Source organism: Rhineura floridana, chromosome 15 (assembly GCF_030035675.1).
Source record: "Rhineura floridana isolate rRhiFlo1 chromosome 15, rRhiFlo1.hap2, whole genome shotgun sequence".
Classification (NCBI taxonomy): Eukaryota; Metazoa; Chordata; class Lepidosauria; order Squamata; family Rhineuridae; genus Rhineura; species Rhineura floridana.
The window spans coordinates 28,944,067-28,958,847 of record NC_084494.1 but is presented as its reverse complement, the minus strand read 5'-3'; the positions used below and the strand labels follow the sequence as shown (position 1 = coordinate 28,958,847).

At 43.4% G+C, this 14,781-nt stretch overlaps 1 protein-coding gene across 1 annotated transcript in view; it reads right to left on the bottom strand.

The window, feature by feature from the left end:
• Window positions 1–7,477: 7,477 nt before the first annotated feature.
• SPACA6 (sperm acrosome associated 6) overlaps window positions 7,478–14,781 on the bottom strand; it is a 75,788-nt gene continuing 68,484 nt past the window's right edge. The window contains exons 9-13 of the mRNA XM_061597739.1: window positions 14,349–14,426; window positions 13,530–13,633; window positions 12,032–12,188; window positions 10,607–10,856; window positions 7,478–7,696 (exon numbers count right to left, since the gene is read on the bottom strand). Coding sequence (XP_061453723.1) covers window positions 7,660–7,696; window positions 10,607–10,856; window positions 12,032–12,188; window positions 13,530–13,633; window positions 14,349–14,426 — 626 coding nt within the window. The 3' untranslated portion in view covers window positions 7,478–7,659. The remainder of the gene's footprint in view (window positions 7,697–10,606; window positions 10,857–12,031; window positions 12,189–13,529; window positions 13,634–14,348; window positions 14,427–14,781) is intronic.

Genomic DNA, 14,781 nt, shown 5'->3' with positions numbered 1-14,781 from the left:
AATGCTGAAGCATAAATGTTGGGAACATCGCTATTTATTTATATTTATCATTGCCTTTATATCCCAAGGAACTTAGGGTGGCTATAAACGTGGGTTTCCCCCTCTTGATTTTATTCTCACAACCCTGCGAGGCATTTATTTATTTATTCCTTGTCCCAGGAGATTGTTCCAAGTGGTCTGAAGCCTGGTCGGTCCAGTTGCTCAGGAACCCATGGAACATTCTAAAATCTCCTGTGATACTTTCGCTAAACACTTTGCCGATAAAATCGAACGTCTGAAGAGCACGCTTCCGCTGGCCGTGGAGACAGGAAGTGGGCCAGAGTCGGCCAGTTGCATTCCGGTCTGTTGGGATCGGTTTCAGCCTCTTCTCTCTGAGGAAGTGGACAAGGTGCTCTGTACTGTGAAGCCGACCACCTGTCTGGTTGATCCTTGCCCATCATGGCTCATCATGAGCTGTAAAGAGAGACTGGGCGAAGGGATCAAGGCGGTGGTGAATGCATCCTTGCAAGAGGGTGCAATGCCATCAGCCCTCAAGGAAGCGGTAATAAAGCCCATCTTAAAAAAAAGTCCTTGGATCCCCAAGAGTTAAACAACTTTCGCCCAGTCTCTAATTTACCATTCTTGGGCAAGGTGATTGAGAGGGTGGTGGCTGCGCAATTACAAACACACTTGGAGGAAACGGATTATTTAGATCCATACCAATCGGGTTTTAGGACTGGTCATGGTATGGAAACAGCCTTGGTTGCTCTGGTAGATGATATGCGGAGGGCATTGGATAGGGGTAAATACACCTTCCTTGTCCTCCTGGACCTCTCAGCGGCTTTCGATACCGAACCACGGTATCCTTTTAAACCGCCTAGAGGGATTAGGAATAGGAGGCACTGTCTTGCAGTGGTTCCATTCCTATCTCTCGGATAGGCAGCAACGGGTGGCATTGGGAGATGAGGTTTCAGATCCTTGGCCTCTTCATTGTGGAGTGCCACAGGGTTCTATCCTCTCTCCCATGCTATTCAACATCTATGTGAAACCGCTGGGAGCAATCATCAGGAGTTTTGGGTTGCAGTGCCATCAGTACGCAGATGACACTCAGCTCTATCTCTCCTTTAAGTCCTCACCGGAGTTGGCTGTGAATACCATGTCCAAGTGCCTAGAATCCGTAAGTGGATGGATGGGAGAGAATAGGCTGAAGCTGAACCCCGACAAGACTGAGGTATTACTTGTGGGAGATAAAAGGAAGTTAGGAATTACTGACCTGATGCTTGATGGGGTAAGTTTACCCCTGAAGGACCAGGTCCGCAGTCTTGGGGTCATACTTGACTCCCAGCTGTCCATGGAGGCTCAGATTACAGCAGTGAGCCGGGCAGCTTGGTATCAATTACATCTGATACGGAGACTGCGTCCCTATCTTCCTGTTCACCTGCTCCCTCAGGTGATACATGCCCTGGTCTCCTCTCGCTTAGACTACTGCAATGCGCTCTACGTGGGGTTACCCTTGAAAACGGTCCGAAAATTACAGCTGGTATAGAACGCAGCGGCACGCTTGATTATGCATAGCCGTCGCTGGGATCATATCACCCCAGTGTTATTAGATCTTCACTGGCTACCAGTTGTCTACCGGGCCCAATTCAAGGTGTTGGTGATGACCTTTAAAACCCTCTACGGTTTCGGCCCAGTATATCTGAAGGAACGCCTCCAGAATCACCGATTGTGCCGCCTGACGAGATCAGCCTCGCAAGACCTTCTCTCGGTCCCACCGGTGAGAACAGCTAGGCTGGTACAGACCAGAGAGAGGGCATTCTCTGTTGTGGCCCCCACCCTCTGGAACTCTCTCCCTTTCGATCTCAGACATGCTCCCTCCCTGTCCAGCTATCGCCGAGCCTTGAAGACCTGGCTGTTCAGGCAGGCCTACAAGATTGGGACAGATTAACTTATGTTACAATTGATTTAATGAATGGTTTTTTAGCTTAAAATTTGATTATGTTGATCTATATGTATTGTTTTTATTCTTGTTGTTCGTCGCCCAGAGTGTCCCTAACCCAGACAGATAGGCGGCTGAAAAATAAAATTTATTATTATTATTTATTATATTATTATGTTTGTGTATGTGTGTATTTAATATCCCACCTTAAAAATAAAAGCATATTTAGTTGCACCAAAAGCCTGTTGGTGCATATAAAATACAGGAGAATTCAGAAGCATATATATTACTGGGAATCCTGCAATTTATTTATTGTTACATTTATACCTCACCTTTCCTCCAAGTAGCTTAAGGTGGTGTACAAACGTGGTTCTCCTGATTCTATCCTCACAACAACCCTGTGAGGTGGGTAAGGCTGAGAATGACTGGCCCAAGGTTACACGGTGACCTTCATGGTTGAGTGGGGATTTGAACCCTGGTCTCCTCCAGATCTTCAGGGTATTTTTTTAAAGGAATTGTTACTGGTTGTCCATTTTTTTCATTCAAATGGCTTGCACGTTGAAGACTCTCTAGCATGTTCAAGCCCTGATATTTGCATTGAGGCAACAACGGTTCAAACTAAAAAAAAAGGGGAGTGAAGACACCCTGCCCACCCACCAGTAAATACGTGAATTAAAATTAAATTAAATTAAAATTAAAAGCTGCTGCTTATGATTCATACCCTGCTGTAGCAGAGTTCTTACAAAAAAAGAACAAAGATACAGAGAACTAGACATCACAGTGTAAAGGGAGAGAGATTTTGTTAAGGCGTTTTTCAGAAAGACTCCGCGTTTGAAATAACCCTAAGAATTATTGTGTAAAATGTGCCCCTATGTTCTACTGTTTCTATTCAATTTCACAAAAAAATAATACCTCTAGTCAGTATTTCAGTGGCTTCCAATCTGAATTTGTGTTCTTGGTTCATTGATTAAATTTAATGTGTCCCTTTGTGTCCACAGGTTAGGCCTGGGTGTCCATTTGGATACACAACTCTCACTTAAAAATGCCTTGCAGATCCTAGTCCAGCATTCTGACCACTGTGCTACACTAGCATGCACTTTTTCACCCCCACTTTGTTTCCATCTCTCCCTTTCTTTAGTTCTCTTTGATTCCCCCTTGTCTTCTAATGCTCAAATAGGCCATGTATGTGTATTGTAATGATACTGCTTTGCATTTGTATATATTTGGTCTGAAATTGATTACAGTATATGGAACCATGTTTAGTTTTAGTTTAGTTTAATTTCATTTATAAACCGCCCATAACCAACGGCTCCCTGGGCGGTGTACAACATAAGATAATACAATAAATCAACAAAAATCACAAAATATAAAAATACAGATACATAATAACAATAATGTAATATTAAGATCACTAAACCATTAAAACATTAAAATACTTTAACATGAATTAAAATGCCTGGGAGAATAGAAAGGTTTTAGCCTGGTGCCGAAAGGATAACAACGTAGGCGCCAGGCGTACCTCCTCGGGGAGACTATTCCACAATTCGGGGGCCACCACCGAAAAGGCCCTGGATCTTGTCACTACCCTCCGAGCTTCTCGATGAGTCGGTACTCGGAGGAGGGCCTTAGATGTCGAACGAAGTGCACGGGTAGGTTCGTAGCGGGAGAGGCGTTCCATCAGGTATTGCGGACCCGCACCGTGTAAGGCTTTATAGGTCAATACCAGCACCTTGAATCTAGCCCAGAAACAAATCAGCAACCAGTGCAAACGGGCCAGAACAGGTGTAATATGTGTGGACCGATTGGTCCTCGGCAACAGTCTGGCTGCTGCGTTTTGCACTAGCTGCAGCTTCCGAACCGTCTTCAAGGGCAGCCCCACGTAGAGTGCATTACAGTAGTCCAATCTAGAGGTCACCAGAGCATAAACAACTGAGGCGAGGTCGTCACTGCCCAGATAGGGGCGTAGTTGGGCTACCAACCGAAGGTGGTAGAACGCATTCCGAGCCACCGAGGCTACCTGAGCCTCCAGTGACAAGGAAGGATCGAAAAGAACCGCCAGACTACGAACCTGTTCCTTCAGGGGGAGTGTAACCCCATCCAGAACGGGATGAACATCCACCATCTGTGCAGAAAAGGCATTCACCAACAGCGTCTCGGTCTTGTCTGGATTGAGTTTCAGTTTATTAGCTCCCATCCAGTCCATTATCGCGGCCAGGCAACGGTTCAGCACATCAACAGCCTCACCTGAAGAAGATGAGAAGGAGAAATAGAGCTGCGTGTCATCAGCGTACTGATGGCAACGCACTCCAAAACTCCGGATGACCGCACCCAGAGGCTTCATGTAGATGTTGAAAAGCATGGGGGACAGAACCGATCCCTGAGGGACTCCACAGTGGAGAGTCCAGGGTATCGAGCAATGCTCCCCAAGCACTACCTTCTGGAGACGATCCGCCAAGTAAGAGCGGAGCCACTGCCAAGCAGTACCCCCAACTCCCAACTCCACGAGTCTCTCCAGAAGGATACCATGGTCGATGGTATCAAAAGCAGCTGAGAGATCAAGGAGAATCAACAGAGTTACACTCCCCCTGTCCCTCTCCTGACAGAGGTCATGTTATAAATAAAAAAACATTTATAAAAATAAAAGCATCCAAGATTCATTTCAAAATAATCAACAGTGTAAAACATTAAACAAATTTCAAAGCAGATGTAACCAAACTGTGCTTGGCTAGGCCTGCTGAAACAGATAGGTTTGGTTAGCGTATACTCTATAAAACCTGACTTGGGGGGTGGAGGGGAAAGTGCCTGAGTACAAACTGGGTTGGAACCGATTCTGGTATACCATGACTAGGAAAACATGGAATATTTGGAGACTTCTAAGCATTACAGGGTGAAGAAATGTGAGTTTTTTTGAGAGGGAGTCAATGTTGAGGTGCTTTTATTTCCATTTCCATTTGTGGTGGAGCGGGTAGGAAAATGAACTATGCCTGAATCCCCTGTTCAGTTCAGCCTCTAGTACAAGGGCTCCCAAACTGAAGTCCACGGACCACCGCTGGTCCATGAGGTTCATTCAGGTGGTCTGTGGCAAGCCTGCGAAGAACACTTGCCGTTTGAATTTTTACAGAAGTCTGTAGAATTCAAATTGTAATACAACATAAGGAAAAAAAGAAGCAATAAAAATAGGTAAAGATCAGATGGCGTCTAGCACATCACACGTGCTGCAATGCCACAAAATAAACAGGCAGGGGAAAAAATCAGTAAGACTCAACAATTTTCAAGTGGTCCATTGGGGGGAAAAGTTTGGGAACCGCTGCTGTACTAGGAAGTCACTAGCTGGCCTTTGATTTGGAATCGGCCTTCAGCCTTATCATCACTCCTCCCACTCCATTCCACCTCTGCAGTGTTTTATTTACTTAAAAAAAACACAACTTAATCCCACTCGGCAGCCAAAAATAGCTCCCAGAGCAGTTTACAAATCACCAAAAAACAAGAAGACAGTGCCTGCTCACAGTCTAAAAAGATGGGACACAAAAGGAAAAAGGGTTAGGACAAAGGAGGAAACAAGGAAGCTCAGGCTCAAGCTCTTATTTATTGGTTCCTCTTTGTCCTCTTTTGGGGACACCAGCTGAAGACCTTCCTGTTCCAGTAAACCTTTTAGCTGGAGATCTTTATTCCAACCTGCATCTGATGTAAAACGAAGGGGATAATGATGCCGGCCTACTGTGTAGGGGTGTTGTAAGGATAGCTGTGGTCCCCTGTGCCAAGTGCTGTGGTGAAATGCTAAGCAGTTGGGGGCTTCTGTTCCATACGGATGCCATCTAGCTGGGAAAAGGAAGGAGCTTTGTTGATGCATTCATAGTAGGGCAATAGCTTTATTAGTGCCACCAAAATGTCAGAAAATAAAGAAGCTTTTGAGTTTGCCAGGCCGCTTCGTCGAGTGTTGTGTTGAAAAAAGCGGGGAAGGGAGAAAAAATGCTCTTGGTGCTAAAGCCGTAAACGTTGCGTTGGCGTGAAGACGGCGTGCGGTCAGTGCCACAGGCCAGCAGCGCTGGGGGGGGGGGAGGAATTTGGCGCTCTAAGTTTTTGATCTTGCGGTCCCAGGCACGTGCGAGGCGCTGACCTTCTCTAGACAAAGGAAGCACGAGATAAGCCTTGGGTGATGGGAGGGAAGAGCTTAAGGCTAATGATGAAGACTCTTCTGGGGGTCAAAGAGAGGAGAAGGCTTCTTGCGCTTGAAATTGACTTCAGGAGAAACACCTATGTTTTATTCATCCCAAAGCAGCCCAGGGCAGCAAACACCTGTTTGCTAAAATAATGCAATTAAAAATAAATGCATATATTCAAAGCCTGTTGGTGCAACAAGAGAGATAATGCCAAATCGTATATATGGCTGGGAACACAGCAGTTTTATTTATTTATTTATATTTATTGTTAACATTTATATCCCACTGTAAAAATAAAAGCATATTTAAAACCTGTTGGCGCAATAAAATACAGGGGAATGCAGAGGCATATATATTGCTGGGAACCTTGCAATTTATTTATTGTTACATTTATATCTCACCTTGTCGGTGATGTAATAGGTTAAAAAAAAGGTTCTGGAAGCTGTATTAGGTAGCTTTACCTAAGTGATTGAAGGGAAGGCACTCTCAGAGCATAAAGCATCCTCTTCAGGTGGTATAAAATGCACTTTTCTTTCTGCAGGAGAACTCACTCTGCAGGAAATTTATAATAGAAGGATTGCTCACAACTTATGCACAGCAAGTAAGAGCATTTTGCAAAGTGGGGTGGGGGCTCAGCATCTCACCACCACCACTTTAGTCCCCTGCCCAGATCGTGAGGACCACTATCTTGTGACCTTTTTTAACAGAGCACAAAGTATATAAGAAAATGACAAAGGGTTGTCTCCAGTGCTAGTCTTACTCAGAACAGACCCATTGAAATGAATGGCCATGATAAACTTAGCTCCACTGATTTCAAGAGGTCTACTCTGAGTGAAATTTAGTTGGCTACAACCCAGAATAAGAATGAAAATGAATAGACAGGCAGAGGGAAGAAGAAAAATTGCAGTATCTTTAAAGAATGGGGGGAGTAACTGGGAGACTCTCCCTTCCTCAGATTGACTAGTTATACGATTTGTATGACTTTATGAAAACAGGAAGTCAGTCTGTCTCTTATTATTATTTCTTATTATTATTTTAGTCATCTTTTTATAAAACTATCTCTAGCTCCTCCTTAAATCCCAAATGCACAAAAACAGTGCCCAAGGCAGATAACTTGTCCTGTTGCATGTTTAAATAAACCATGACGCTCAGGATCTTAGTCTCTCACATTATTACATTTCTGCTTAAAACATTTCTGTTTCAGCAAGCCTTGCGGGCTTCCCATAGGAAGTGGTTGGCCACTGTGAGAACAGGATGCTGGACTAGATGGGCCACTGGCCTGATTCAGCAGGCTCTTCTTACGTTCATACGCCTATCCAGATACATAGATGTGTTTTAATCTCTTTTTAGTTTAGTCATCAGTCCACTCAACCCGTTATTAAAAAGGAAAAGAGATAATCTTGAGTGTGTATTGCAAAAGTCACAACTCGTCCCTAGAAGCTCAAATATATGACATGAGTTTTTTTTATTATATTACTGTGTCATTGTTATGCATGTCTTATGCAGTTATTACCAAGGCACAGCAAAACAAAGGAAGAAGTTGAGAAGAGAACAAGAATGTTCTATGAAGTTCCTTTCAATTCACAGTTTGATGTCTGTAGCCCATTGATAAATTGTCCTGAGGGAGAGAGAGGGAAATAGAGTTATAGGTTGTTCACAGCTATTCCAAACTAATCCACTTTACATAAATGAAATCCTAAACTGACAGTTTTATAAACTGTTTAAGAGATTAGATTAACCAATCAAGGCTGTATTCTTATCCACATTTTACTTGGAAGAAAGTCCCCTTGATCTCAGTGGGACTTTTACATTTGGATAAAAAAACATGCATAGGATTAAGGTGGGATATTTAGCTGGCGAATGTTAATGAGTGGAACTGCTACCATAAGGACCATTTTTTTGGAGCCAGAATTACTATTGTTACAGAGCGTGGGGAAAATATTTTGAAAAGGAAGCGTTCTGCCTATAACAATGGGTGGGGGTTAAGTCTTCAGTGTTTAATAGATCAAATGATTTTTAAAAGCCCCAACCGTTTTGACAGGTTAAAAAGGCATCCTGATTGAGCAGTTTTAGAGCCTTCCATACACCAAAATTTGTGATTAGAATGATAGCAAACTTGGTTTTGACTGGTGTTTTGTAGCGGGGCAAGGGGGAAGAATCAGAAATACAGATTTCATTTCAAGATAATATGAGAGATAGTTAAGAAACAACTGTTTCTGACATTTAAGAAACAACTGTTGAATGAAAACATGGTATTAAAGTTGCCAGTTTTCAAATATGTTATGAGGGATGGATGAATCTCTTCCTGCTCCGGCAGTTTCACATCTATTCATTCATAAACCCACTCATAAATTGCTTGAAAGTTGCAAGGTTTCAAAAAAGTTAAAACTATGAATGGATAAATGCATCATCTTTTTTCAGGCTTTCTTCTTTTCCTCTCAAGCAGAAGGCAATGAATCTTGTGAGATGCAAAACATGCATATATTATCCAAAAAACAAAGGTTTTTCTTTCTTTTAGAACTTGTGGTTTTGCTGATGTGCAAATAAATTTGTTAATCAGGGGAGTAAAATTTTTCTTGTTGGATGGCAATGCAAGTGTTCACGGTGGTTGATCGAATTATAGTAGTTACAAAGATATTTACACAGTGCATTTGTTTAGTCTATTAGCTAGGTAGAACTATGGATTAAAAACAATAATAAAACATTTCAGATGACCCTAAACATGGCCTTAAGAATTTGGATGGCCTTAAGAATTTGGATAGCAGATTTATTTATTTATTTTAACAAATTAACAAAGTGCAGATGGCATCATTCTTTCATATGTGTAGGCGAGAAAAGGCAAAAGTCTCTTCTCCCAGTGATGTCTCAATCTGTTTTTCCTTTAGAATGGCTGTTCTCATATGCAAATTGGGGCAGATTTAATCAATTCTTAAGATATTAAGGGTGTTTCAGGACAGATGCTGTTGGAGGTCGCCATAATTCATAGCCAACTTGAAGGCACATAACAACAACTACAAATCAATTATTTGATTAATGACTGTGTCCTACAATCCTATGCATGATTACTCAATGCAGCTTACTCCTAGGTAATTGGGTGTAGGCTTGCAACCTGAGATTTCTTTAATTGGATTACAGTCCTACATTTAATAGGCTAATTGGTTTAAAAAGCAGGTGATTAAAAAGACTTTTTAATCAATTGACAGTTCTAATACATACACTGTAATTTATATCTTTTTTATTTAAAAAAATTAATAAAGTGCAGATGGCAAACATCATTCTTTCATCTGTGTGGGTGTGAGAAAGGGCAAAATCCTCCCAGTGATGTCTGGACCTGTTTTTCCTTTAGAAAGGCTGTTTTGATATATTTATTTATTTTATTTATTTATTACATTTATATACAGCCCCATAGCCAAAGCTCTACAAATTTAAAAAATCTCAAAGTGTTTTTTAAACTGCGTTTTATACATGTGTGAGAGCCAGTGTGGTGTAGTGGTTAAGTTGTTGGACTACGACCTGGGAGACCAAGGTTCGAATCCCCACACAGCCATGAAGCTCAGTGGGTGACCTTGGGCCAGTCACTGCCTCTCAGCTTCATGAAAACCCTATTCATAGGGTCGCCATACGTCAGAATCAACTTGAAGGCAGTACATTACATTTTTTTATATATGTATGTGTGTTTTATATATATAAAATCAACTGTCACTGTTCCACAGAGCTGATTATATTGCTAATGTGGCATACACAGGAACACAAGAAGCTGCTTTATACCATGCAAGATTATTGCCAAAGTCAGGATCATTCAGACCATAGTTTTCCCTATCTCTATGTATGGATGTGAAATTTGGACAGTGAAAAAAGCAGATAAGAGAAAAATCAGCTCCTTTGAAATGTGGTGTTGGAGGAGAGCTTTCTGCGTACCATGGACTGCGAAAAAGACAAATAATTTGGTGTTAGAACAAATTAAACCAGAACTGTCATTAGAAGATAAAATGATGAAACTGAGGTTATTATACTTTGGACACATCATGAGAAGACATGATTCACTAGAAAAGACAATAATGCTGGGAAAAACAGAAGGGAGTAGAAAAAGAGGAAGGCCAAACGAGATGGATTGATTCCAAAAAGGTAGCCACAGACTTGAACTTACAAGATCTGAACAGGGTGGTTCACGACAGATGCTTTTGGAGGGAGGAGTGCTCTTGCACTCAGGTCCTTTCCACAGGCATCTGGTTGACCACTGTGAGAACAGGATGCTAGAGGGATCATTGTCCATTTGGCTCAGTATACTGTACTCTTACTGTCAGCGGCCCTCCAGATCTCCCAGTCCTGCTCGGAGATGGTGGAGACTGAAGGTGCGACTGTGTGCAAAACGTGTGCTCCGCTGCTGAATTAAGGCTCTTCCAGCCAGGCAAGCTTGTACCCCAGAGCTTCTCATTTTTATGTGTAAAATGTGATCAAATAAAATAGGCTGCCAGTTTTAGAACTCTACCCCTTCCTGTATGAAGAACTATCCACTGTAAAGACTCACATTGCTGCCAGGGTGACCAGCATAGAGCTCATGGCTATCCCAACAATGAGGAAGATGACATTCTTCTTGCTCAGGGAGTCTGGTGCGTAGAACATCTCTTGCAAGGAGGGCATCTCTGGCAATGAGGGCAGGCTGGTCTGCACCTCCTCCTTCCCCATTGCATCCTCCAGCTCTAACTTTGGTGGGGGATGCAAGATGGCTTTGAACATCTCTTGCAACTCTTTCTCTAGTGCAAGCCTCTTCTCTGTCACTGGAAGAGAGGACAAAGTCCAAGCAGTGATCTACTGGGTATACAAGGGCTGAGACAATCTTTCAGCTATCCTGCTCTCAAGCTGTATAGGGCTTTATGCATAAGAACCAGAATCTTGAACTTAGGCCAGTGGGGTATGGTGATGCTTCAAATAAACTGGTGCCAAGCTGTTAAGGGCTTTATAGACCAAATGTAAATTGGGCCTGGTAAATTCAAGGTGTTGCTACTTAGTTTGACTTCAGTCGAACTATTCTGGGGTTGCCAGCTTTTTATGGACAGAAGCTCTGTCTATTTTAATAGTTGAGCTACAGGCAAAAATTCAATCAAATTTCTAAGTGTAGCTTTCCGCAGCTAGCAGCGTGGTATAATGGTTAGGGAATCAGATTAGGAATGGGCAGAGCCAAGTTTAAAATCCCCCAGTCAGCCACAACTCTCACTGGATGACCTTGGGCCATTCCTTATCTTCCAGCCCTATCCACCTTACAGGGCTGATGTGAACATAAAAACCGGGATACGAAGAGTCATTCACACAAATCCTGAGATCTTTGAAGGAAGGGCACAGTATAAATATCTCAAATATCTCAAGCACACAGTGATGGGTAAAGTTTCATCTGTGGATTAAGATGAGCCTTTGTATATTATTGTTTGTGGTTGTTATTATTGTCATGTGAAAGGAGGTCACAGCTCCACATTTGCCTCCAGGTGTAATCCAAGTATAAACAAATCTATAGACCTTACCTAGTACCAACCACCTGTGCCTCTCCAGGGGTGTAGTCATCCAGGGACTTGGGGGGTTGTCTTAGACTTCCTGCAGCAATCTACAAGCTTATCAGCATGAAATGCCAGTGTACTGGCAACTGAGAAGAGTCTTCTCACATGCTTCCTTGTCCTTTCCTGCTGATTGGAGCCAATCAGAGTGAAAGGAGGCGAGTCAGCCACTGAGAAGACTCTTCACAGTAGCTAACGCTCTCCTCTTTCATGTTTTTTGGCTTCTAGGGACATCTGTTGTAAGAGAAAGCATTAACAAGGATCACATTCTCAACTCTGCAGCAAAAAAAAAGGAGGAGGTGTGGCTGAGACTAACATGAAGGGATCCTGCATTTCTGAATTTGCCACTACACTACTGGATGTCTCCCTGGAGAAGCCTGCTTGTACCACAAGCCCTGACTCCTCACCATTGAGATAGAAGAACTTCCTGACAAGCACCTCGTCTTCCTCTGCAATCTGGCAGAAAAATGTCCCACGATGGGATTCCAGGGTGGGCCGGATAAGGAGAGAAGGATTGAAGCCAAAGCTCAGGTCTTTGAAAAGGAAAAGCTTCTTTGTTCTGGTCTGCAGGCAGAGAAGTAGAAAGAGACACAGCGTAAGATAATGAAGATGGGGCAGATGTAGCCCTATGCAGGCCCTAAGCAAGAGACAGATGACTCTAACCATGGTGTTAAGGAGAAAAACTGGGTGTAGATTCACTTTAAGGTCACATCCGCACCATACATTTACAGCACTCTCCTACCACTTTAACAGTCATGGTGTCCCCCAAAGAATCCTGGCAACTGTAGTTTGTTAAGCATCTCCTAACAGCTCTCCGTTCGCTTAACAGACTACAGTTCCCTTGATTCTCTGGGGGAAGCCATGGCTCTTAAAGTGGAGTAAGAGTGTGTTAAATGTGTGGTGTGAATGTTGCCTACGTCTCACCTACATCACCCCTTCCCTTAGTCCAGGGGTGGAGAACCTCAGGCTCAGGAGTCAAATGCAGCTCTTCAAGTCTCTCTGTGGGGCCTTTGCAACTCTTCCCACAACACACCCCTTTCCCCAGACCACACCTCTTCTTCCCAGCCCTGCGTTACCCCTTCTGCTGGAATGTGTCCTTGAACTCTGATAATGCCTCTTGCTTGCCGGGATGGAGGATAGAGAGGGGTGTGCAGAAACTAGCCTATAGCAGAAAGGTAAACTGTACATTTGTTTCTGCCTCTGGCCCCGCACATCACTGCCATGCTCAGAAGGGAATGTGGCCCCAGCACTGCAAAAAAAGATTTATCAGCCCTGGCTTAGCCTTTGAGACTTGAGTCAGACTCACTGTACAGATGACAGAAAGCTCAAGGAAAGTCTACATTGGTTTGCTAGATCAGACCAGAGGCCTATCAATATTCCAGTGCCCAATAGCAGCAAGCCAGGTGCCTCTGGAAGCTCACAAGTGAGTGGGCCTTGAAATCAGCAGTTGTTGCTTGTTGTCACTGCTAGTATCTGGTGATCACAGCTGCAATGCCTGGAGGTTCTGTGGAGCTTCTCCAGACTTTGCCTTGAGGCTTGTCAATTTCATCTGCCATGTGAACCCCCTCTTTAAAGGATAAGTGTTCTTCTCCTTGTGCTGCATGAGTGCATGAGTGCACATTCCATGTTCACCCTTCCTCGGCAAGACAGTCCTCCTTGCAATGAGCCCAGGCCATTATGTGCACTCGATATTGTACTGTAGTCTTTGAAGTGAGATTTGTTGGACTATACCACAAATTGGTGGAAACGGGCTTGGGGTTTAGGGAAACCCCAAGTGAGGAGTCATTGGGGCCAAAACATCTTTGAACAAGGGACAGAATGAGTGTTTAATATTCTGCTGTAGACCAATCCCAAGATGTGAGAGTTTACCAAGAGCTCTGGTTGAACCTTCAAAGACTCACTTACGTCTTTGGCAAATTTCCATCTGAACGTCGGGTCTGAAGGAAGCCGAAACTTAACCTCACAGTTGAGAAGAGTTACATCCCCTTGAAGTTTATGTACATCCTGAACTTGGAGGTGGGAAGATAAGCAATTGAGGGTGTGTGGAGGAAGAATCAAATTAATTTATATTTAGCAAAGCATAATTCACTCTTCTCCAACCTCAGGAGCAGAGCTTGGAAAAGTTACTTTTTTGAACTACAACTCCCATCAGCCCCAGCCAGCATTGCACTGGCTGGGGCTGATGGGAGTTGTAGTTCAAAAAAGTAACTTTTCCAAGCTCTGCTCAGGAGTTGTAGTACCAAAACATCTGCAGGGCAACAGGTTGGGGAGGTCTTTTTTGCCATCTTATACGGTGGTCAGCATGACCTATGTCTCCTATTAGCCTATAAACCCAGTTTGGTGTGCCATCATCCACAGGGAGGGGGAGGATGTGGAACAAAAGACGCTGCCTTATACTGCATCAGACCTTCAGTCCATCTAACTCAGTTTTACTCTGTTCTTCAGTGGCTCTCCATGGTTTCAGACAGGATATTTTTCTGGCAATATCTGGAAATGACGGGTATTAAACCTGGGACCTTTAGCATGTAAGGTATGTGCCCTACTACTAAGCTATGGCCTTTCCTATCTCCCCTCCTGCTGCCACAATCCTTATGCTGCCATCTTTATGCCTTCCAGGCCCTTGGGCACAAAAGTCTACTTGGTACTGTCACCATAGACTCTTCCGCCACCTTAACATGCAAACCCCTAGAACAGAAAATTGAAGAAGAACCCAGTGGGATGTACTCGGGCAATCTATGGGCAGCTGACAGTCCACTGTGCTGCAAGACGAACATTTGTACTGGTGAGCCTCTATCTGGAACCCTATGAGGAAGAACAGAGGGTGCGGTGAGAACAAAAATACAAACCAGAGGGAGAATTGGGACAAGGATGCAGGTTGGGGCATTGGCAAAAATGTGGGGTGTCTGGGGAACAATAGGAAAGCAGTGGATTTTTTTGGACTCACCGCATGGTGGGATGCAGGCAGGAGCTGTACACGAGGGAAGGAATGTATTATTATTATTATTATTATTATTATTATTATTATTATTATTATTATTATTATTACCCATTTTTACTCCAAGGATCTCAATTGAGGTGATGTACATGCTTCTCTCCCTCTTCATTTTACCTTCAGAACAGCCCTGTGAAGCAGGACAGATTTCAGAGAAAGTGACTA